Source organism: Pan paniscus, chromosome 2 (genome assembly GCF_029289425.2).
Source record: "Pan paniscus chromosome 2, NHGRI_mPanPan1-v2.0_pri, whole genome shotgun sequence".
NCBI lineage: Eukaryota > Metazoa > Chordata > Mammalia > Primates > Hominidae > Pan > Pan paniscus.
The window spans coordinates 4304897-4330109 of NC_085926.1; the positions used below are offsets into that span (position 1 = coordinate 4304897).

Consider the following 25213-nt stretch of genomic DNA (forward strand, 5'->3'; position numbering starts at 1 on the left):
AGATGGCTGGATTAAGTGCCAGAGCAAAGGTAAAATTGGCTATTTCATCTGAACAGGTACTGCCAGACTTCATTAAGACAAAAGCCCCAGCAACAAATACCTACAAAATCTAGGGTCTGGAAAGTGCAATCTGAACTGCTTGTTTAATTTACCAACTAAAAACAAAAAAGCTCTTTGGGGGAAAACTTTACCTAATTTGCTAAGAGATGAAAAAAGACACACATATTTCATCTGCAGTGAGAAGTGGTTTCCTGTGTCATTAACCCTGTAATTTCCAGGCTCTGTAAAAAAGAAATTATATTCAATGTTCTTCTAAGCTAAGCTCATGGGTGAGTTCCAGAATGTGAAATTTAATCTTCCAGAGCTCAAACTAACAAAGCAAAGATGTTTGAAAATACTTGACTTTTTTTAAAACTGCAAATTAAAATGATAAGAGAACAGCTTATTTGCAGTTTTTAAAAACTGCAAATTAAAATGATAAGAGAACAGCTAAATGAACAACTAAATGAAAGACTTTCAAACTGAGGGATTAAAGCTAGAGTCAGGACTCAGGATAAAGGAATTCAGAGCTGCCTGTTATGACCAGTCATTCATCAACCACATAGTGCAGTTATAATATGTAACTGGAAGTGGAAGAGTTACATATTATATGTAATATGTTCTAATCCTAATGATTAGATTAGAATGACACTGAAAAAATCCATTCCACTGTTGCAAAGAAAGCTCAATTTCCCAAAACACAACTTCCTTGACTTTCTATTCTGAAGCTAAAAGGTTTTGGAGTTCAAAGAGCCACCTATTTTGCCTCTTCTGAGTGGCACAGGCATAGAGCAGTTTGTTGCCTCCATTCACTTATTTTTAAAAGCCCGAAAAGATAAAGAGAATAGAATTAGAAATCACTTCTATGATCATTCATAAATTGGTTATTTCCTCAGCATTTTTATTACTACCAAGAGAGACATAATCTTATATGCAACAGATTTCTATTACTCAATTCTCTCACTCAGGTAACTCACAATTAGTAAAATTATAGTAATAACATTCGAATGTCACAAAGCAGAAACCTCAGTAGCCTAATAGACTGTTCTAGTAGTCAGGCTGTAAGACTAGCATATTCAGCAGTGAGATCAAGGTTTCCTTTGAAGCAAATTAATTAATGTGATTATATTTTCAAAGCCCAAGAGCACAACCCTTAGTAAAAACATCTCTCAAGCTACATAATGCCCTTCACTATATAAATCACTATACTTTCCAATGGGATGAAAAACTGTTTATGTTTTCTAATTTCATGATTTCTAATCCTTTCCTTCCTGCACAGCAGCCAGAAGAAAAGTAGTCTCTGAATATGGCAAAGGCTTAGAAACATAAATGGTGAGAAACTTTATCTTCAGAGAGGCAGAGTTTCAGACCTCGGCCCACATTCACCCCTACCACTCATACATGTGAAATACATTTTTTAAAATACCTAATCTATCGGAATTTCAGTTCTCAGATCTTGGGCAGTGGAGATATTAATACTGCCTACTTCGTGGAATTGTTGTGAGGATCAAATTTAAAATATGTGTAATGTTTAAGTATAGTATCTAGGAATGTGCTGTCCATAGCTATATGTAGCTATTTAAATCAAATTTAATTCAAATTGATAAATTTGAAATTCAGCTCTTCAGTCACACTAGCCATATTTCAACTATTCAGGAGTTACACGTGGCCACGTCCATTCATTCTCAGCACTTTGGGAGGCCTAGGCAGAGGGATCATTTGAGCCCTGGAGTTCAAGACGAGCCCAGGCAACTCTGCAAGACCCTATCTCTACAAAAAATTTAAAAAATTAGCCAGGCATCATAGTGTGTGCCTGTAGTCTCAGCTGCAAAGGACGCTGAGGCAGGAGGATTTCTTTAGGCTGAGAGATCGAGGCTGCAGTGAGCCTCTGAGGTACAATGAGCATCTGAGTTGTAGAGAGTGCACCACTGCACTCCAGCCTGGGCAACAGAGCAAGAACCTGTCTCAACAACAACAAATGTTAATTTGGTGTGTCTGACATTTTTTTCCTCCTCTTCACCAATTCCTCTAAGTTGTCAGGCTGCCCAGGTTTCTCCTTGTCTGGAAAGAAAGCAATATGTAAAACATATCTGTGTTTACCATTTTTTTCACTCCCAAGAATACTGGAGTTCTAAAAAAAACATGACATGGAAACAGCAATGTTTATCGCACATGGGAGAAGTTCTAATGACGAGGATTTCAGGCACTGTAGTCAGACACTGAGCGAGGTCTTTTCGGACTAACTATATGTGTGAGGAGAGTAAAAAGGAGTCTCCACAGTCCTCTTCAATTGCTATGTAGAGACCCACCGTCTGCAGCGACGCTGACTTTAACACATTAGCACTTACTGAGATAATGAAAAAGAAAAGAGCTTTTTCCTCTGTGGAATTCTTTTTACGCCAAACTTTTCCTGGTTGAAATATCTAAAAATAATTATAAATCATCAACATTTTTCCAAGAGATGCTTTAGACAAGTTAGTCTTGGGCAACTGAGTAAAATTTTTTGCATTTGGTTTTTTGTTTCCATGGTTTCCTTTCTCCACTCAAATGCTAGAACTGGGGCTGGGAAGCTACCAGAGTGAGAATGCCAGGGGCCTATATAGTTGCAGGAACGTTGCATTATAAGAAGCAGAAAATTAATACAGTCTCTAAGAAGGATTCTAGTCTCAGATGATATTTGGGGGTATCCAGCGAAATTATCCTGTAGATACTTGTAGATCTGGGCTTAGAATGTTTTGGGTAGATTGCTCTAAAATAGGACGCTTGTGGAACTAAACTTCAAAGGTTACACATCTTTGCTTTCAAAACTGCAAGCAGAAAAGGCTGGTGGTGTGCCTTATTATAGATGAGAAGGAAGATCTAGTACTCTAGAAAAAATTCTGTTTATAGGTGGTATGCAAAGCTTACTACCTAGAACGTGAAATGAACGAACCGCGGGCTGTGCTTTTCAAGGTCAAACTGCAAACAAAGCAAGTCTGCTCTCATAGCCTTGGTAACAGTATTTGAATATGCATGCTAACAAATTTGTTCATATGTTTTCCGTGAGTGAAATTAATTTCTTGCTGGTGATATTGCAGGTTATATAAATACATAATACTCTTCTTTCACCTCTTCGCATATTATCAAACAATCCACATTTGACTTCATAACATTTTGAGACAGTCTACAATCATCAATCCTGGATATTACTTCACAGCTAAAGTACTTACACTGACAATATTCTGATTGTGATTTTATCTTTATGTTTTTTATCATATCAACAAGGGAAATTATGGGTTTCATGAAACCATAATGCAATGATAAAAACATAGGACAAGATGGAAGTTTTTTTATTCGCTGAAAACATATTTAATAGCAGTCTAAACACAAAAATGTAAACTGCTGTCTTTTGGAAAACATAACACAGGGTCACAATTTTGTAAGGTAAAAGTTTCAAGTTATTTTAATCAATTGCCACATTTTTTCTTATAGAAAAATGACCCATATGCCTTTGCTTTTTTAAAAAAAAAAAAAAAGATACTGGGTATGACTTATGTGCTATAGAAGTATTAGCCATTATTACTGTATTATTATCCCTTCCACCAGATAGAAATTTCTTATTTTGTACTACTGTTTGATGTTATAAAATTCTATTAATATTATTTTGGGAAGGCACTCTTTAGTGAAGACACATCAGAAAGGCAAAGTAGTTAAAAAAAAAAAAAAAAAAGCTTACCCAACTTTTAAAGTGAACAAAAATTCATAAAGATCATATAACTTCTATATAGAGCTGTATGAGTCTGTTCTGAGGCTGCTAATAAAGACATACCAGAGACTGGGTGATTTATAAAGGAAAAGAGGTTTAAAGGACTCACAGTTTCACGTGGCTGGGGAGGCCTCACAATCATGGTGGAAGGTGAAGGAGGTGCAAAGGTACATCTTACCTGGCAGCAGGCAAGATAAGCGTGTGCAGGGGAACTGCCCTTTTATAAAACCATCAGATCTCATGAGACTTACTCACTATCAGGAGAAAAGCCCAACCCCCTGATTCAATTACCTCCCACTGGGTCCCTCCCACGACACGTGCGGATTACAGGAGCTACAACTCAAGATGAGATTTGGATGGGAACACAGCAAAACCATATCAAGAGCAAAGTAGCTAATTATCCAACCCACACTTTCTAATGATAATAATGGTAATAATAATGTCATTATAAATGTTCACAGTACCTTTCCTGGCTAAAATTGTTTAAAGTAACAGAAACCACTCTGACTTAACCTAAACCCAAAGGAAGAATTTATTATAATAATATACTTATGTAATGTGAATCGAAAAAGAGACTGAAACCAGAAATAGACAGCTGTCCTCTCTCCTTATCACTCATCTGCTTTATTTTTCTCTTGGAAGACGGACTTTCCTCTGCTTCTCCATCTATATACCAAATAAACCTACCTCTCAGCTCCTGAATTATAAATAATAGTTTTAGCTGTGATTTGGTCTCAGGTCCTGACCAAGAGAACCTAATTGTCCTAGATTGAAAAAGGTGTGCACCTGTAAGCTAAAAACTTGGGCCGAGGCTTTTTAGGAGATCACTGTGTAATATAAACATAACTGTCTGTGAGCCCACCCCTGTTAGACGGGCTGGGTGAGGGATGGCATGTTCTCACAAGGGAAATGGTCACCAAATTGGACAGAAATCCCCAAAAGTATCAATTACCATGCTTCTTTTTAAAATGACTTCATGCAACAATCTTTTTTCATGAGAGGATCCAGTGCCTGTACTATGCCTACTTGGTATCTACTGGTGTCAGGTGTTTTGGGTTTGTTTTAGAGCGAAGGTCTCTCTCCGTCGCCCAATCCAGGCTGCAGTACAGTGGCACAATCATAGCTAACTGGAGCCTTGGATTGCTGGGCTCAAGCAATCCTCCCACCTCAGCCTCCCTAGTAGCTGGAATTACAGCCACAAGCCACTACACCTGGATTTTTTTTTTTTTTTTTTGGGATGGAGTCTGGCTACATTGCCCAAGCTTGCCTGGAACTCCTGGCCTTGAGCCATCCTCCATCCTCCTACCTCAGCTTCCCAAGGCACTGGGATTACAGACATGAGCCACTGTGCCTGGCCGTGATAGTTCTTATTAGAAGGCTAAGATGTTTCAAATGCTATCAAATATGTAAGTAATTTCTGCTGACTTTCCTCCTTTCATCACTGGCTACAAAGTACATCCCAGAATATTAAGCTCAGATAATGCTAGTGAAACTTTGATAAAAGAATGGCTTCTGAATACAAAGCCATGCAGAACTTCATAAAAACCCTGAACAAAAAAGCATAAAAACACCCCAATTAAAGACCACTTTTGTTAATAAATGTAAAGCTCAAATAGTCATACCTCATAATTTAGCCAAGGATAACTGAACCTATGAAATGTCAGAGTTTTATTATATTGTATTGTTTTCTTTTTATTTTTTTATTACTGATCAGATTAGTTTCTCTTCTGCCAGTGAAAAATCCAAAAGAAATCTGAATAATCAATGCAATATTCAGTTCCAAAACCTGTTTATGGAAATCTATTAGGGCAATTCATTAATGTCCAGAAATACACTTTTCCCCACCATCTAGCTATAATGGTTTGCAGAACAAATTCTGAAGATCCAGGTTCCTGGTCAATGAAAAGCAGTTGTCTAGAGAAAATAAGACAGGTTTCTAGGCCCCGAAAAGATGAAAGACTTACAGCTTGGCATTCTGAAGATTGGTTATATCAGCCTGCAAACATCCTCTCATTATTTTAATCTCATACTCTATAAAATACTTTTGGATCCTTTGCCAGCAAGATAAAAACAAATTAAACCAAAGGGCCAGCATGCACAAAATATCTTATTCTGGAAGCACCACTGCTGACAGCTTCCAAAAAAATAAAATAAGGTGGATCCTTCAAAAAAATTTTCCAAATAGCAGACAGTATTACCAAGAAAGAGTCAAAAACTAAAAATGGCATAACAGCAAATATAGGAGTGTGGTTCTCCTCATGGCTCTTATAATTCTTTTCTCACAACATTCTTACAATTTCTATCACATTCTGTAAGTATATAGTTATTTGTCTGTTACACTGCAAGCTTTTCTAGGGTACCATGTCTTCTTCATGTATACATTCCCCTAATTGGTAAACTGGACCATGCATGTAATCAGTGGTCAAACTTTTCTTAAAATGAATGAACAGCATGTTCTCTGAATATCTGAGAAATTCCCATACTATTCAAAATTCCTGAAGAGTGAAACAAACCTTATCTCCAGCCAATCTGAAATTACTCTTTCCTATCCACATCTTTCTTTTTATTACTTTGCTTCTCCTGTTCCTTCCACCTGGAACGCCTAAATCCTATCCATCCTTCATGATCTCCCCAGCTAAAAGTAATCTTTACCAGTTCTAAAGATCCATAGCACTTTACCTAAACCTTCTTATGTTTCTTAATTATACTATAAGCAGCTAATTGTATCATATACATGACTATCTCTTCTTTTAAGGAAGGATAGGTACACAACTATATCTGATAAAATATTTACTAGGCAGCTACCTTAAAGTCTATAGCTTCTGAGAGGCAAGGCTTCTAATTCAGGATTCCCCCACACCCTATTAATGGGATATATTCTCCTTGCATTTGAGCCACCCTCGGGGAGAACAAACAGCTCCCAGGCAGCTCTGTGACCTGCTGTGTGGACTGCAAGCACTATTCCCACAGAAGGGGTACACCTGAGGCCTCTGGTAGGCTTTGGCTCTTGTCCTATAATCTCAAGTGAAGCTAATGCCAAGTGTGGCCAGTGACAGTCCTGTGAACCTGAATGTGAGTTAATTCTCACAAGATCTGGTCATTTAAAAGTGTGTGTGGCACCTGCCCCAACCCCCACTCTCTCTCACTGCTCCTGCTTTGACCATGTGAGATGCCTGCTTCCTCTTCACCTTCTACTATGACTCAAAGCTTCCTGAGGCCTGCCCAGGAACCGAACAAATGCCAGCACCATACTACCTGTACAGCCTGCAGAGCCATGAGCCAATTAAACCTCTTTTCTTTATAAATTACCTAGCCTCAAGTATTTATTTACAGCAACACAAGAAAGTTTTTATATCAGATGTGTACTCAAAAAAGTTTTTATATCAGATGTGTACTGCAGTGCAAAATTATGTGATTTTATACATGCTCATGAATAGCACATTTATAAGGCTGATCTTTAATTTCTGTTCCCAAACCTATTAATGCCAGGTATAACTGTTATTATAATTTTATGAAAAAATGATGATGAACTATGAGTGCAAAGAGTTTCCCCCTTCTGGGATAACTAAGTAGAACATTCTGTAAAGACTTGGAGGAAAAAAAGCAAGTCACTAAAAAATGTTTTGCCGTTGAAGTGGCTGTGAGTGAGAAAAGTATAAAAGACTAGGGAAAGAAAACAGATCGTGATATCACATTGCTTCACTATCCTTTAGTTCCCACCCCACTTTAAAGACACCAAAACTGGAACTCAGAGTAAGCTTGACCTGGAGCTCTAATCAGTAGAAAACAAACATACAGAGACACACATACACACACACTCTAGCTCTCCTTCTCTTTTGGCCCTACATCAAAAGACTAGCATATAAATGTACCAAAATCATTTAAGTTAAAACAAAATGTTTCTCTAGCTATCTCCCCACCCTCCACCAATATATATATATAATTTTTATGAGTTCAATAAGATGGTTTTGCCTGTGCTTACATTAAATAGTTGCAGGGAACATAAGAAATGGCTTATAAAGTAGGAGAACTAATGTAAAGAGGGTAACCAATGCTAAGGGAAACAGGGTAAAGAAAGATACAGAGAAGGGACTACTTGAGCTGAGCAGACAGACAGTCCTGGGTAAAGGCACTGGAGATACAAGAACAATGTGGACAAAGGCCCAGAGGCCCAAGTAGAATGGCTTATTGAGGGAATGTCAACAGAACGAGGGGTTCCAACAGAGAACAGCAGCAAAAGAGACCAAGGAAATAGGTAAAGTCTGGGTCCTCAAAGGCTCATAACACAGAATATAGAAGGTAAACTTTGAGAGAAAATGGAGCAAATAAGACTCTAAGCAGCAAAATATAATAACTGGACAAGGATCTTCAAAGCTCATTGTAGCAGCGGCAGTAAGGGTGATTTGGGGATATGGAGAATGACAGACTTAAAGCAAAGAACTTCAAAGTCCAAGCAAGAAATGAGAGAGCCTAGGACTAAGTGAGAAGAGGCAAAAATGAAAACATGAAGGCAGAATCAACAAGACTTACCCACCACGTCCTTAGCTATATGAGTCTAGTGAAGAGAAGGAATACAGAGTAACTGGTTTGTTGCTTTAGTGGCTCTGTAGGTCACAAATTATTTTCCCAGTTAACTTTAAAGAAGAAAAAGCAAGACTGGCAGAAGAAGTCAATTCAGATTATTTTGAGTTTGAGGAGCCTGTAGGACAGAAAACAGAAATGCTCAATCATTAGCTGAATATGCGTAACTGGATTTAAGGAGAAACGTCTGATCTGGGTTGGAGACTGGTGACCTAATCCTTTATATTTGAAGCCATGGGAGTGGATGTTATTAATGAGAAAGTCCAGGGAAGGGGAGCAAAGAAAAAGGTCAAGGGCAGAACCCTGAATCACACCCACTTTTCAGAAACAGTCAGGCAGGAAAACAAGAGGATACTAACAAGGAAAGGTCTGCAAGATGGAAACACACTTAGGCCAACGGGACCTCAGAAGCTGCAAGGTCAGAAGGGTTTGTGAACCCAAAATTATCTGAGACAGGTCTCAATTTAGAAAGTTTATTTTCCCAAGCTTAAGAATGCGCCCCCAACATAGCCTCAGGCAGTCCTGATGACATGTGCCCAAGGTGGTCGGGATACAGCTTACTCTCACACATTTTAGGGAGACATAATACATCAGTCAATACATGTAAGATTGGTTGGATCTGGAAAGGCAGACAACGAGAAGCGGGTGAGGGGTGGCTTCCAGGTCATAGGTAGATTTAAAGATTTTCTGATTGGCAACTGGTTATTATCTGAAGACCTAGAATCAATAGAAACGAATGTCGGGGTTGCAATAAGAGGTTGTGGATACCAAATTTGATCGTGGAGATGAAGCCTCCAAGAGGTAAATTTCAGAGAGAACAGATTGTAAATGTTTCTTATCAGACTTAAGGTGTGTGTTGAGGTTGATGCTGGCTGGCTTTTCCTGAATTCCAAAAGGAAGAAGGGCATAATGAGGCATGTTGGACCCCCCTTCCCATCATGGCCTGAACCAGTTTCTCAGGTTAACCTTGGCAGAGAGGAGGGGTCCATTCAGATGGTTTGGAGGATTGGAATTTTATTTTTGGTTTACAGTTTCAAGGAGAAGCAGGACAATCATGTCAGAGAGCTTCAGTGAGGATGAAAATGCTCCACCGGATTCAGCAGTCTTGAGGCTATCAGAACCCTTTGGCAGGGCAGGGGTTTGGAGGGGTGAGGGTAGAGGGATGGAGAGGAGGGAAAAGGACAGGCAAAGGGGCACGGATACCTCCATCAGGGAGTGAGCATGCCCCACACAAATTCCTTAAGGCACCCTGTGAGGCTATCGCCTTGGCACAAACCCTATCACATGTCAGTCAACTTCCCGGCAAGCCGCAGATCTTTAGAAACCTTGGTGTGCGTTTCCCCGCTCGGTGTAGAACGCACCCCTGCCTCCACTCCACAAACGTGCAGTGAGCCCTCAAAAACCTGGACAAATGACCTCACCTCGAAAGCCCCCTCTTTGATGCTCCCAGGAAAAACTAAAGCACCTCACTTTGTTTCGTCCGTACCTTACATGGTTTTGTAATTATCTGTGGTGCCTCTGGCTGAAATCAAAACGGGAGCCAGACCCAAAAAGTCAAGGAAGGGAAGCGCCTTCCAGGCCGCTCCTGAGAAGAAACGAACTACAATTCCCACGAGGCGGTGGGTCCACGGGACCACAAGTCCCAGCATCCACCGCGCGGCCCAGGCCTGTCAGGGTAGTAGGCGTTGCGTGAGGCGGGTAAATGTTCGCGGAAGCGGCAAAGACGACACGGCCTTGTGGGATGGCGGAGTTTAAGGAGAAGCCTGAGGCCCCGACTGAGCAGCTGGATGTCGCGTGCGGCCAGGAAAACTTGCCGGTGGGCGCGTGGCCCCCGGGGGCCGCGCCGGCGCCCTTCCAGGTAGGGGCGGGGCCAGGCGGCGCGGGAGGCGGGCGCGCGGCTCCCCCACGTGGTCTCCTCAAGCCGCCTCGCTGGGACGGCCTCCCAGTCGTGACCTTTTGTCTTCTCTTATAGCGCACCCGTTGGTGCGCGGGAATAGGTGTGCATGCCCCGGCCTGGGCCTTTTTCTGTGAACCCACGGCATGACCTTAGCAAGGGTGTTGTCCTTTTCAGTCCATTCCCTGAAGCGCAGAACCGGAGGCCTTGTGGGAACCTGGCTTTTTGTCCAGTCCTGTCCTCAGAACTCAAGGAGGCATCACGGGCGGAGTCATTTACCTCCCTGGCCTCAGGTGTCTCTCACAGGTAGGATAAGCCGTGAGGCCTATTAGTGGATCGCACCCGGTGTCGTGCATAAAAACAGCCCCTCGAGTCAGCCTTAGCTGTGGTCTCCCTCACGCTGGGGGCTCTTGGGCGAGTATAAATGAGCTGTGGCTACGCCTTAGAGTCTTCCAGCGTACAGTGGAACAGCACCTCTCTTCCGGAGTGCTTCGAAAATTGCAAGGAAAATACATTTTCTGGTTTGCTGTAAGAACTCAGTAAATGTTTGCTTCTATTAACTACCTCAAAGCCCTTTCTACTCTCTTTTTTCTTTTTGAGACTCAGTCTCGCTCTGTCGCCCAGGCTGGAGTGCACTGGCGCGATCTCGGCTCACCGCAACCTCCACCTCCCGGGTTCAAGCGATTCTCCTGCCCCAGCCTCCCGAGTAGCTGGGATTATAGGCACGTGCCACCACGCCCGGCTAATTTTTGTATTTTTAGTAGAGACAGGGTTTCTCCATGTTGGTCAGGCTGGTCTCGAACTCCCAACCTCAGGTGATCCGCCCGCCTCGGCCTCCCAAAATGCTGGGATTACAGGCATGAGCCACGCTCCCAGCCTCTACTGACTTTCTTATCCCTCTGACCTTGGCCTGAGCGTTACCCAAGGAATAAGGAATGACCAAAGATTTTGAAGTGGAAAGAGCACTGGACGTGGAAGTTGGAGAGTATGGTTCAGAGCTTAGACATCTTAGCTACTTCCCAGAGCCTGAGTTTCTTCATCTGCAAAATGAAAATAATAATTTAAAAATGCATAGCCCCTTTAACATCCATTATCAACAATGAACCCTATCTGCCCTTTCTTTTTCCTAGGGGTTTTTGTGAGGATCAGATAAGATAATAGATTCAATAGCAGCTTTCAAAGATGTCAAGGAAAAGAATCAAACTCTAAAATATTTGAAGAGATTTATTCTGAGCCAAATATGAGTGACCATGGCCTGTGACACAGCCCTCAGGAGATGCTGAGAACATGTGTCCCAGGTGGTTAGGGCACAGCCTGGTTTTATACGTGTTTGGGAGAGAGGAGACGTCAATCAAATACATTTAACATGTACATGGGTTTGGTTCAGAAGGCGGGGCAACTCAAAGTGGTGGGGGGGGCTTCCAGACTATAGGTAGATTTTAATTTTTCTGGTTAACAATTGGTTGAGTTTGTCTGAAGACCTGGGATCAATAAAAATGTTTAGGTTAAGATAAAGGGGTTTTTTTTGAGACGGAGCTTGACTCCATCACCCAGGCTAGAGTGTGGTGGTGCGATCAGGTCACTGCAACCTCCGCCTCCCAGGTTCAAGCGATTCTTCCACCTCAGCTTCCCGAGTAGCTGGAATTACAGGCGCCTACAACCACGCCCAGCTGATTTTTGTATTTTTAGTAGAGACAGGGTTTTACCATGTTGCCCAGGCTGGTCTCAAACTCCTGACCTCAAGTGATCCACCCACCTGGGCCTCCCAAAGTGCTGGGATTACAGACGTGAGCCACCGCACCCGGCCATGTAGAGACCCAAGTTTTAATTGTGGGGAGGAGACTCCCAGCTGACTTCAGAGGGAGCAGGTTGTAAAATGTTTCTTATCGAACTTAAAAAGGTGCCTCGGTCTTAGTTGATTATCTCCTTGTTGTGGAAAGAAAGAAAAAGAGGGGGAAAGGGGATTCTCTATAGAATGTGGATTTTTCCCACAAGAGACAACCCTCCAGGGCAATTTCAAGATATGGCAAGGAAATATATTTGGGGTTAAAATATTTTGATTTCTTCCCTTATTTGTTATGTAATGTTATGCCAGAGTCAGGTAGAAAGCAGACCATGCTATACAGGGTTAAAATTAAAACTCCTCTGATGAGACTTTATGGTTTGTAAGGCATGACTCCCCAGGTGCCTTAGGTAGGAATTTGGGCAAGATAAGAAAAAATCAGAGTTTAGTCCTCAAAGAGTAGAATAAGATATTAATGTCAGAAATTATTATTGTTCCCCAGACTACCTTTGGCAATTTATAGTTAATAATACAGTTAGCTGGCCCAATATTAAACAGTGGTCCCTGAAAACTTAGGACTAAGCATTGCTGAGTTCCTGGTCAAAAACACTGATTTAAAAAACCACTGTTCTAGTCCATTCTTAATTCAACAAATATTTATTGAGAGCTAAATATATGCAAGGTGGTGGGTTGGGCTGCAAAGAATACAACAAACAGAAAAACGCACTCTACCCTCAAGGTGTTTACAACTGTCACGATTAGCTTCAATATTCCTGCCGTGCGTGTGTGTGTGCGTGTGTGTGTGCGTTTGAGACTATTCTATAAATCTGTTTCCAATCTTGAGTCATATTTTTCTTTGCCATATCCAAGGACAATCTGTAAAACTATGTGCCCGACGTATTTTTTTAATTAACTCACTTTCAGCGTTCAATTATTTAAAAATAAATTATATAAGTATCTCCCTTAGAATCATTGTAATCATTAATGTCCATAAAATCATGAGGTTTTCTGTTTCTCAAAGTGTATATTAAAATAAATACATCTATTTTTAAAAGGGGAGAAAGGAGTGACAAGAGGAAGCTTTGTGATTGATTGTTACATCTACAGTTGGTGGGCATAAATGAAAATTGGGAGATTAAAACCCAGTCCCACAGTGTTCTAACTATCTCTGTATATGCACAGCTCCCAATAAAGTTAGAGTTACAAAAATAAGACAGGATCCCTTCCTAAGAGAGCTTATTGTCTTTCTTACCAAGAAGATCAAACATGCTTGAAACATTTAAGTGACAAGCCTAAAAGTGCATTCAACTCGTTTTCTTCCATGTATTCATGGAACACAAAACCAGTCTTATAAAAGGTCAAAACAGCTTGCTTGCTCCAAACCCTGCCTTCACAGGCATATGCACACATAAGAATTAAGGCATGAAAAACTTTCAAGATAAAAATAACTTTGTGTCTGTTTTGCCTTTGGCTACTGTGTGAAAAGGCAAAAAGAAATTCAGATGTTCATATTGGAAACAAGCATATCATAATGTCATCAGTGTTGAAAGCCAAGTAGAAAATAAACTAATTGATTTTATTGAGCTAACAGTTGGATCTAACCATTTTTCAGGTCTCTGAAACCAGCTTCAAACATTATTTTTAGATCTCAACAGGCCTTGACAAGAATTATCTGGCTCACAGTCTTCTAATAGCTGCTTGGAGGAAAAACAAACTTATGAGGCTAGAGGCCAAGTACAAAGATTCTTGTAGCTGGGGTTTCAACACAACCAAAAAAGGAATGAAGATTTTCACAACACTTCTTTATAATTCAGAGGCCCAGGTTTTAAGCCTAGAATGTTATAGTATCATACTTCAGTTTCTGGGTCTTCAGTACAGAATGTGATTCAGAAAAGTCAAACTTCTCGTTAACAAGTATCAAGAGCTGCAATCTGGCAGTCGAAAAATGCTTCTTGAGCACCTGCTGTGTGCCTTGTCCTATGGATAGGAACCCCACCCCCATCACCCTGCCACACTCGAAACCTCATAACCATGCTTTTCCCTGAGACACGTATCTGTTAGAAAGGTAAGACCTACACATTTAACACAATTAGAGAGCCCTACAATCTGTGTCATTTAGACCCTGAAGTTCATGCTATTAACAGTAAATGTAAGTCCAGTTCAGAGAAGAAAGAAATTGTTGCAGACAGGAATAGCCAAGACAAGAGTGTATTTTCTCTTAAGTTTTCTGTCAAAAAACTTGAAATCTTCACCCAGTGCTTCAAGGATCTGATTTCCAGTATATCATTTTGCCGTGATTGTTTTGCATTTATTCCTAGCTCTTGCATGAGTAATTCTGTGCTTTGATACATACGAAGAAAAAGTAAAACTTACATTGTAACAATGCAGGAAATTTAAAAAATCCCAGCCAGGCATGGTGGCTCACTCCCATAATCCCAACCCTTTTGGAGGCCAAGGCGGGAGAATCACTTGAAGTCAGGAGTTTAAGACCACCCTTAACAAAGGGCAACAAAGTGAGACCCCATCTCTACAAAAACATTTTATTTTAAATTAACCAGACATGGTGGTGCATGCCTGTAGTCCCACCTACTTGGGAGGCTGACCTTGAGCCCAGCAGTTGGAGCCTGCAGTGAGCTATGATCATGCCATTGCACTCCAGACTGGGCAGCAACGTCTTAAAAAGAAAAAAATCCCATTCTCCATGTCCTTTATACTTTTCTGACTGTTTCTAAATCCCAGTATGTGCATATTGCAGACAGTAAGGTAATACTTGATAACTGAAAGAAGTCTGGTCTGGATCAGCTCTTAGCTTTTCTCCACTCAAATGGAGAAGTAATGGAGGAAAGGTATACAGTCCAATGGCTTCCTAGACAATTTTGGTTTGAATATGTTTGAACCTGGAAAGTTTAACTCCAGAACTTATTTTCTTCACTACCCTACTATGCACTACCTGCAAAATTTTTATTGAACACGTACATGCTAATCCCTAGAGTAAGCTTTTTAAGCCAGTTCTGTCATGTTTTCTTTCACAGAAACCTATGAAATAAATAAGATGTTTAGTAATGTAAAGTAATTTGCCAGAAACATATGTTGTTTTAAATATAACATCTAAAAGTAATATCTAGAAGAATTGAAAGAAGCCAATATTTTTATAAAGTGCCTGACATGGAGTACAGCATTATTTCATTAAAATTTCATGATAGCCACCCCAAATGTGGGTATTATCCTTGTCTTATAGCTACTAATCTGAAGCCTAGCCAGTCACTTGTCCAGAATCACAATGCTAATAAGAGCCTGGCTGTGGTTTGTGTCTCCTTTAGAGCATTCCATGTTCTGCACTAGGAAGCTCTCCACTGCTTCCTCACAGTTCAAGACCATAGTCACAGAGTTTTCCTGCCTGGTCTCCTGCACACTTTGCTCTAGTCTAACCTCCTAATTGAAGACATCTTTGTTCATTGACCATTTACACCTTTGACTTGTCTATGAAAAGAGTCAAACTCTGCAAAATATTTGAAGAGATGTATTCTGAGCCAAATATGAGTGAGCATGGACCATGACACAGCCATCAGGAGATCCTGAGAACATGTATCCGAAGTGGTTGGGATATGGCTTAGTTTTATACATTTTAGGGAGACATGAGACAACAGTCAAATACATGTAAAACGTACATTGGTTCAGTCCAGAAAGACAGGACAGTTGGAAGCGGAGGCTTCCAGTTTCTAATTAACAGTTTGCTTGAAGGAATTGTTATTGTCTAAAAACTTAGGAATGCCTTGGGTAAGATAAAGGGTTGTGGAGACCAGGGGTTTATTATCATGCAGGTGAAGCCTCCAGGTAGCAGGCTTCAGAGAGAATAGGTTGTAAATGTTTTTTATCAGACTTAAAGAGTCTGTTCTATCAGTAATTCCAAAAGGGAAGAGGGTATAATGAGGCATGTCTGACCCCTGCCCCCTTCCCATCATGACCTGAACTAGTTTTTCAGGTTAGCTTTGGAATGCCCTTGCTGAGAGGAGGGGTCCCTTCAGATGATCAGGGGACTTAGAATTTTATTTTTGGTTAACAGAGTACATTTTCTAGCCATTTCCTGAAACCATTCTCAGCTTCTACCGAGGGTGTATCAGTCAGGACTCATGTGTTTGCAAGAAACATAACACAAACTGGCTCCAACAAAAAAGGGAAGGAATTGCCTCAAATCAGAAAAGTCCAAGTGGTAACTATAGGCATGTCTGGACCCAGTAACTCTAAAAGTATTGTCAGATACTTCTTCCCACCACCTTCCCCCTTCACACCCCTGCTTCCCATTTCTGTGGTAGGCTACACACTAAGTAGGCCTCATCTACGTGGCAGAACTTGGAAATGCCAGGCAAACACTACAGTTGAATAATTCTAGTAGAAAGAGAATGCTTCTTCCCTAATTGTTTCAGCAGAAGTCTGGCTTAGGTCGTATCAGCTGACTCCCAGTTTGTAACCCACTTTACATTAGCTTTCAGATACAATTATACTTCAGATACAATTATTATTTAACTATGGGGAAACAGTCTGAGAAATGCATCATTAGACAATTTCATCATTATGCAAAAGTCATAGAGTGCACAGTACTTACAGAAACCTAGATGGTATAGCCTACTACACACTTAGGCAATATGATAATGCCCTATCACTCCTAGGCTACAAACCTGCACAGAATGTTGCTACACTGAATACTGTAGATACTTGTAACGCAGTGGTGTTTGTGTATCTAAACATAGAAAACATACAGTAAAAATACTGTATTCTAATCTTACAGGACTACCATTGTATATGCATATATGTGGTCTGACCAAAAAGTCATTATGCAGCACATGACTACTCGAAGTTTAACCGCGTGGCATGTAAATATTTGAATAGAATGTTAGGACAATGACCTCACATTATTTCTGAAAATAATAAATAGCTTTTCAATATGTAAATACCTGAAAAGATGGGTAATTACATAATCAGATGTTAAATTAGACTAAAGTTTTCAAAAGATTATTCTTGAGTGTAGTCATTTTTTTAAGTCATTATCATCTGAAATGATACTTTATTGACCTTTTATGGAGGAGAAATGGAAACATGAAGACAAAATGACTCAAAGCAATTATTGGTATCAGGATCAGTGATTATATCCATCAAGGGGAAAAAATTTATTTAAACAGGAAATTTTCCCAGAAGTCTCTGTTTTCTTTTGGAAGATATCTGCAGTTCATTCGGAATTAGCTACTGTCTATAAGTCCCTGAAGGATTATAGCTTGTGCAGCAAGTTTAATTGCAGAATTTTAAAAAATATATCATGAGATTCTTCAAAATCTTTTTAAATTTGTAAGTAAAAATAACGAAATAAAACTGTTTTTCACCTGCTTTCCTGATTAGAAAACTGCAGTAAGTCAGACGTGATTTTAAAAGAAGTTATCCATGTCAAAAAAAAAAACTTTAGCGTTTAGTGATTTATATAGTACCTTAAAAATATGTGCACCTTTAATGACAAATCAACTTAAAAGTTTAACATGAAAAGTTTAACAAAGAGATCTTCATTTTACAAGTACTTTTTAAAATGTCTCAGTAACCATTTACATTTGAACACTGAACCTTTAAAAAGCTGAAAGTAGATTCTCTATAAAACAGCAGTCGTTGAGTTTGACTGATACAGCATCATTTTCTAACCTATCCTTTATCCATTTAGGATATTCCTGCTAAGCTAAAGCTGTAAGAAACAACACAAACAAAAGCTATTTCCTCTCTCCACCCCCAAAAGACTTTTTAAGCAGAATGTTAGTCTTCTCCCACAGGTCCTCCCACTGGTTGTCCTGCTCATCTTTCACAAGAGGATGTCAATCCTCCCCAGCTCAGAGTTTTTTTTAGTATAGGGTTTTGCACTTAACTACATAGCTCCACCCGAGGCCTCCACAGGGAGTAGAACTATCTGCTGTTCAATACCTTTCTAAAGCCTGGCCTGGAGACAAAATATTAATGGAGGATTGACTGGAAGACGTGGTGCAAACATTCCTCCAGGTGCTTTAAAATCTATCCCCAATGAAAGGCCGTGCAACTGGTTCCTTGCAGAACTGCTCTTACCCGACTGTGCTGTTGTGGGATCCCAGCAGCCTTTACTGGGGACCGGAATAAAAAACAGCCCATGAAACTGCTTCCTGGAAAAGAATGGTTTAGAAGAACACATTGGTGGAATTCCTTCCTGGTATCAGTACTGAAAAAAGTCAGTGCCACTTCTGAACAATGAGATTATTCCTTACAGGCAGGGCAAGCTATGTATCTAATCATATATCCTTCTCTGAATTGGCAGCTCTCAGGCAGAGCCAAATATCCAGTCTACTTCTACCACATACTGTGTGTCTAAGCTCACTAGACCTGTTTGTTCTATTTCCCTTTCACCTTACTCTCCTTACTTGTTCATTTATCTTACCTGTTTGTAAGTCTCATTAAATCCTTTTAGGAATAAAGCAGGTATAAAATGGATTGAGTTCTATGTAAGCAAGAATTACTATATACATAAAAAAATCTGCTGGGTTCATGAGAGATACTTGAATCTGAAATCAGTTTGAAAATATGCTTCACGATGCTAATGAGGATCTAACCAGAGATCAGGCTTCACATAGAGTTTAGATTGAGGATTGTCTTCTTTTTATATAACATTTTACAAATGTAATGTTTTGAAAATACAGGTACATTTAAATGACAGATTTTTTTCATATTCCTTTCTTATTTAATTAGAATTTCTTTACAAGTGTATATCTTTAATAAATTTAAATATCTAGTAATATCTATTTAAGAAATAGCATTTTGGAATTCTGTGTGCAATTGACTTGTCATCTATGACTTTCTTATCCCCAACCAGTATTTGAGGTAACCCACAATTAAAATACATATATGCATGTATATTATCAGGTAAAGGTAAAAGAGATCAAAAGCTAAGGATAAAATGCTTAACTGTACTCAGACACTAAATTCAGCACTGACTTTTCTGACATCCAAAGATAAGAGGGAAACAAAAGAAGTTACAAAGCTTTCTATTTCTGATAAGAGAAAAAAATAGTACTTTTCTTATTGTCCTTATACATACATAATAATACATATATATGTCCTTATGTGTACCTATATATAACATACTATTATATACATTAAGTATTATAATGCCCAACTCATCCTTATACATACCTAAAATAAAACCACAAATTCTAAAAATTAATCTTAGCTGGACATGGTGGTTCCCACTTGTAGCTGTAGCAGCTAAGGAAGCTGAGGCAGGAGAATCGCTTGAGCCCAGGTTACAGTGAACTGTGATCACAGCACTGCACTCCAGCCTGTGCAACAGAGCAAGACCCTGTCTCTTAAAAAAAAAACAAAACAAAACAAAACAAAACAAAAAAACTTGTTTTATTGGAGAGAGATCTTTTTGGACAATATCTTAGTATGCTGTGTTTTGACAGTTTTGTCCTGTTTTTATATATGTTAGAATTAGAATGGGTCCCAGTCAGAAGCTACTTGGAATATATAGGAAATATATGACATGCCGTGCTGACTTACAGTGTGTATATTTTTTACAGTACACTCCTGATCATGTAGTTGGACCTGGAGCAGACATTGATCCCACTCAAATAACCTTTCCCGGATGCATTTGTGTCAAAACTCCCTGCCTCCCTGGCACTTGCTCCTGTCTCCGCCATGGAGAGAACTATGATGATAACTCATGCCTTAGAGATATAGGATCTGGAGGAAAGTATGCAGAGCCTGTTTTTGAATGCAATGTGCTGTGCCGATGCAGTGACCACTGCAGAAACAGAGTGGTCCAGAAAGGTCTACAGTTCCACTTCCAAGTGTTCAAGACGCATAAAAAAGGCTGGGGACTTCGTACCTTGGAATTTATACCGAAAGGAAGGTTTGTCTGTGAATATGCTGGTGAGGTTTTAGGATTCTCTGAAGTTCAGAGAAGAATTCACTTACAAACAAAATCCGACTCCAATTACATTATAGCCATCAGGGAACATGTTTATAATGGGCAGGTAATGGAAACATTTGTTGACCCTACTTATATAGGAAATATTGGAAGATTCCTTAATCATTCTTGTGAGCCAAACCTTTTGATGATTCCTGTCCGAATTGACTCAATGGTACCTAAGTTGGCACTTTTTGCAGCCAAAGATATTGTGCCAGAAGAAGAACTCTCTTATGATTATTCAGGAAGATATCTCAATCTAACAGTCAGTGAAGACAAAGAAAGGCTAGATCATGGGAAACTAAGGAAACCTTGTTACTGTGGTGCCAAATCATGTACTGCTTTCCTGCCTTTTGACAGTTCTCTGTACTGCCCCGTAGAAAAGTCGAACATCAGTTGTGGACATGAGAAGGAACCCAGCATGTGTGGCTCAGCCCCTTCTGTGTTCCCCTCCTGCAAGCGATTGACCCTTGAGGTGAGTCTGTTCAGTGATAAGCAGCTTGCCCCTCCCTATAGTGGAAGACAGTGGTTGGCTAGCTTTACCTCTGCCTAGTGACATAAGTTTAACTCAGGAATGTGGCAGAGACTGCAAGCTGTCCATCAGTATCCTTTCCCCTTTCTGTAATAGAATTCTCCACTTAACAAAAGTACATGACTACCCAGAATACTCACTTTCCTAGTTAGATTTGTCTTAGTGACTGTTCTAGTTAATAGGATATAAGCAAAAATGACAAGTCCTTAAATGGAGATATCCTGCCCTTCACCTCCTCTTTCTTCCTGCTGGCTGGAATGTATACATGATGACTGGAACTGGAGCAGTCATCCTAGACCCCAGGATGACCCTGGGAAAGGAAGCCATTGCATAGAAAAATCAACAAGGTTAAAAGGAGTCTAGGTGTCTGGTACTGTAGAACATCCTGTCAGTCGTGATCTGACACCTTTGTACTTTCAGGTGAGAAATAGTCTCTCCCTTGCTTAAGTCACTGTTATTGTAAGTTTTCTAGCACTAACATCGAACCTAATAATGATCCAAGAAACCCTTGTGGCTGCATACCTAAACCCTGCTTGCCAACCAATTTTAACAGTAATAAAGCTGACTTTTTGATTTCTGTCTGACTCCTGCGTCCTACTTAATTGTTTCTAAGCATGGATCAAGGAAAAAGGCATTATTAACTATCACCTGCTAAAACCCTAATAAGTACTACCAGTAGTGAAAAATATAACTATGAAAATGACTTACATGTTGTAACCAAAAGTCAGAAAAAGAGACAGATTGTAAATTTTTCATTATATACTTGGCTGTACTCCAAATCTTGTGAAGTTATGCTTCAAAACTTCAAACAGCCTCACTTCATGTATAAATAACAGAAAAATAACCCTGTCCACACCACAGAAGGAGACGGGAGTTTTATGATCCCGTTTAAACTTCTAGAGCAGCAAACATCTCTAACTACCTTCCTTAAAGCAGGGATGTTGCAAAAATACAGTTACTGTGGAGGTTTATCAGACATTTTGAAAGCTAAAATAATTACTAGAGCCCCTATGATATTATTAAGTAATTTAATTTCTTCTCTAGTACATTTAAACCCTACCACTAGGAGGCCCTGCACTTTCAACATTATAGGAATCCATGTTATATATAACACTATTCCTCTGTAATATAAGTACATTGTACACTTTAAATGAGTGAAATATACAGCGTGTGAATTATATCTCAGTAAAGCTAGGTCGTTTTTAAGTATCTTAGGGTTTATAATGTTCATATAACATTACATGGAATGGTTCCCTGTGAACAAATGGTACTAGAGTACACATAAAATGCCCCAAATTACAAATACATAGTATCAAAAATTTTCCTCCAAATTAATCATTTCTCCATGCCAACTATCCTCTATTACTTCAATGCCTCTGAAGCAGTCCTGCTTTTTATAAGGCAGCTTGTATCCCTCACTCCAAAATGTGCTTTTTCTTGCTCACAAGCTCACCTAATAACTGAGCTGCTTCAGACGCAATATGGAAATGGTCAGAAGGAAAATGATTGGCTCACCATTTGATTCTGCAGATACTCTTTTCTATGTCCTTTTGCCTTTCTATATTGAACAGCAGAGATATTCCCAGAGGACAATCTTCCATTCAGAGACAAGGACACAAACAGCCCCCTCCAACTCAGTGCCTCTGCCAGAGACAACTGACTGAATATGGACCCCTGGAAATTTTTTGTCCTCAGGCACTAGTTTATTATATAGCACTTAATCCTAGAAACCAGATTCCTAAGGTAAGAGTCAAAGAGTCTTTATTCCAAGTCTTTTCTAAGCAGCAAGTTAACTGCATTTGTTTGCTTCATTGCCATATTTTTGAGAATGTTCACACTTCTTTTGAGAGAAAACATTTAAAAATATACTTCCACTTGACTATTATCCCATGATAAAATAACATTTTTATAAATTATAAGATTCAAATTTTAAAAGATGGGGCTGGGTGCAGTGGCTCACACCTGTAATCTCAGCACTTTGGGAGGCCGAGGCAGGCAGAACACTTGAGCTCGGGAGTTTGAGACCACCCTGGCCAACATGGTGAAACCCCATCTCTACTAAAAATACAAAAATTAGTTAGATGTGGTGGCACATGTCTGTAGTCCCAGCTACTCAGGAGGCTGAGGCACGAGAATCGCTTGAGCCCAGGAGGCAGAGGTTGCAGTGGGCCAAGACTGTACCACTGCACTCCAGCTTGGGTGACAGAGGGAGACTCTGTCTCGAAAAAAAAAAAAAAAAAAAAAAAGTAGTTACAGTTTTTGCATTGTTGGAATTTGGTATTTGATATTGGAATACATTCTTAAATAAATGTGGTCATGTTATACATCATTTTAATGAGCATTTCTTTATGTTTTTTTGCTAATGACATCTTACTTGCTGTTTATGTTTATTTTAGACTATGAAAATGATGTTAGACAAAAAGCAAATTCGAGCAATTTTCTTATTCGAGTTCAAAATGGGTCGTAAAGCAGCAGAAACAACTCGCAACATCAACAATGCATTTGGCCCAGGAACTGCTAACGAACGTACAGTGCAGTGGTGGTTCAAGAAGTTTTGCAAAGGAGATGAGAGCCTTGAAGATGAGGAGCGTAGTGGCCGGCCATCAGAAGTTGACAACGACCAGTTGAGAGCAATCATCGAAGCTGATCCCCTTACAACTACACGAGAAGTTGCCGAAGAACTCAATGTCAACCATTCTACGGTCGTTCGGCATTTGAAGCAAATTGGAAAGGTGAAAAAGCTCGATAAGTGGGTGCCTCATGAGCTGACTGAAAATCAAAAAAATCGTCGTTTTGAAGTGTCATCTTCTCTTATTCTACGCAACCACAACGAACCATTTCTCGATCGGATTGTGACGTGTGATGAAAAGTGGATTTTATATGACAACCGGCGACGATCAGCTCAGTGGTTGGATCAAGAAGAAGCTCCAAAGCACTTCCCAAAGCCAATCTTGCACCCAAAAAAGGTCATGGTCACTATTTGGTGGTCTGCTGCTGGTCTGATCCACTACAGCTTTCTGAATCCCGGTGAAACCATTACATCTGAGAAGTATGCTCAGGAAATCGATGAGATGAACCAAAAACTGCAACGCCTGCAGCTGGCATTGGTCAACAGAAAGGGCCCAATTCTTCTCCACGACAATGCCCGACCGCATGTTGCACAACCCACACTTCAAAAGTTGAATGAATTGGGCTATGAAGTTTTGCCTCATCCACCGTATTCACCTGACCTCTTGCCAACCAACTACCACGTCTTCAAGCATCTCAACAACTTTTTGCAGGGAAAACGCTTCCACAACCAGCAGGATGCAGAAAATGCTTTCCGAGAGTTCGTCGAATCCCAAAGCACGGATTTTTACACTACAGGAATAAACCAACTTATTTCTCGTTGGCAAAAATGTGTTGATTGTAATGGTTCCTATTTTGATTAATAAAAATGCGTTGAGCTTAGTTATAATGATTTAAAATTCACAGTCCAAAACCGCAATTAGTTTTGCACCAGCCCAATATCTTCATAGATTGAAATACAAATTAAAATTGCATTTGAATTAGATTCCACGGATTGAAATACAAATTAAAATTGCATTTGAATTAGATTCCACGGACTTTATTAAGAATGTAGAAATGTGGCCTGGCATGGTGGCTTACAACTGTAATCCCAGCACTTTGGGAGGCCCAGGCGGGCAGATCACTTGAGTCCAATTGTTCAGGACCAGCCTGGGCAACATAGTGAGACCCTGACTCTAATAAAATAATTTTTTAAAAAAAGATTAGAAACATGTACCTTGAAAAACATTTTGGCCCAAGAATAATAACGGTCACACTTGAAGAACAAAGCTTTTCTTTAAAAAAATTTTCCTTTAATTTTCAAATTACTATTCACAAAATAGCAGTGGCTGTTAGATTTTGTTCTTGGCCAAATGGAAAATTTTGCCCTAATTAAAATGTAGTCACTCTCCAGTGTGTTACCGCTGAACAAATCACTGAACCTTTCCAAGTCAAAGTTTCCTTAGTTGGGAAGATTGAGTTGACACATGCAAAGGGGTTAGAGCAATGCCTGAGTATATAGAAAGTATTCAATAAATGTAAATTATTAGTCTTGAGAACTGTCTGTAGGATGTGACCCAAAGTTCTCCCTTCTATTCAGGTGTAATTAGGATATAATGTCCTTCAATGGCAGACTTAAAGGGGGAAAAAGTCACTAAGAGGTGACCAGAAGGGTTAGAGCTGAGCAAGAGAGTTTCCTGCCCTGAGCCCTGCATTTTAGAGTGCCTAGGGTTACATACATACACACACACACACGAGTTAAAGAAGACATGGATACCATAACCAGACACATGAGTTAAAGAAGACATGGATAACATAACCAAAGACATTACTAGGAAAGAAAACTAATACCAATATCCCTTTTGAATATAGAGGCAAAAAAAAAAAAAAAAAGTACTAGCAAATGAAATCCAGCAAGATATCAAAAGAATTATACACTGTGATCAATTGGGATTTATCCCAGGAAAGCAAGATTGGTTTAACATACGAAAATCAGTAAATCCAGTATATTAATGGGATAATTCACAAAAAATAAATACATAATCATTTCTGTAGACACAAAGCATTTGACAACCTCCAGTAGCCTTTCATGATAAAAGCAGTGAACAGACTAGAAGTAAACA

General features: G+C 39.7%; 2 protein-coding genes and 1 long non-coding RNA gene across 9 annotated transcripts in view; 1 reads left to right on the forward strand and 2 right to left on the reverse strand.

Moving 5' to 3' along the window:
- SUMF1 (sulfatase modifying factor 1) overlaps positions 1-25213 on the reverse strand; it is a 696570-nt gene that overhangs the window by 520619 nt on the left and 150738 nt on the right. The gene's annotated exons all lie outside the window — the stretch shown is intronic.
- On the reverse strand, positions 5469-9987 carry LOC134729876 (uncharacterized). Its single transcript, XR_010111384.1, has 2 exons — positions 9852-9987; positions 5469-8483 (listed from the first exon to the last, which is right to left on the reverse strand). It is a non-coding gene; the product is annotated as an uncharacterized LOC134729876 (long non-coding RNA).
- Positions 9960-23993, forward strand: LOC100986203 (histone-lysine N-methyltransferase SETMAR). Of its 4 annotated transcripts, XM_063602091.1 has the most exons (4): positions 9970-10223; positions 19623-19954; positions 20372-20486; positions 22940-23993. In XM_063602091.1, the coding sequence occupies exons 1-4, from the start codon at positions 10068-10070 to the stop codon at positions 23972-23974; spliced, it is 1638 nt and encodes a 545-aa protein (XP_063458161.1). In that variant the 5' UTR covers positions 9970-10067; the 3' UTR covers positions 23975-23993. The 4 variants fall into 4 exon arrangements, with proteins under 4 accessions (XP_003831270.1, XP_063458161.1, XP_057157578.1 ...); XM_003831222.7 differs by having other exon boundaries at positions 9960-10223; positions 19623-20486; XM_057301594.2 differs by lacking the exon at positions 19623-19954 and having other exon boundaries at positions 10001-10223.

Bases quoted from the DNA above. Each gene is read 5' to 3' on its own strand.
- LOC100986203 (XM_003831222.7), top strand. From the start codon at position 10,068: ATGTTCGCGGAAGCGGCAAAGACGACACGGCCTTGTGGGATGGCGGAG. The intron at 10,224-19,622 runs GTAGGGGCGGGG...TATTTTTTACAG, and splicing joins CCGCGCCGGCGCCCTTCCAG to TACACTCCTGATCATGTAGT. The intron at 20,487-22,939 runs GTGAGTCTGTTC...TGTTTATTTTAG, and splicing joins GCAAGCGATTGACCCTTGAG to ACTATGAAAATGATGTTAGA.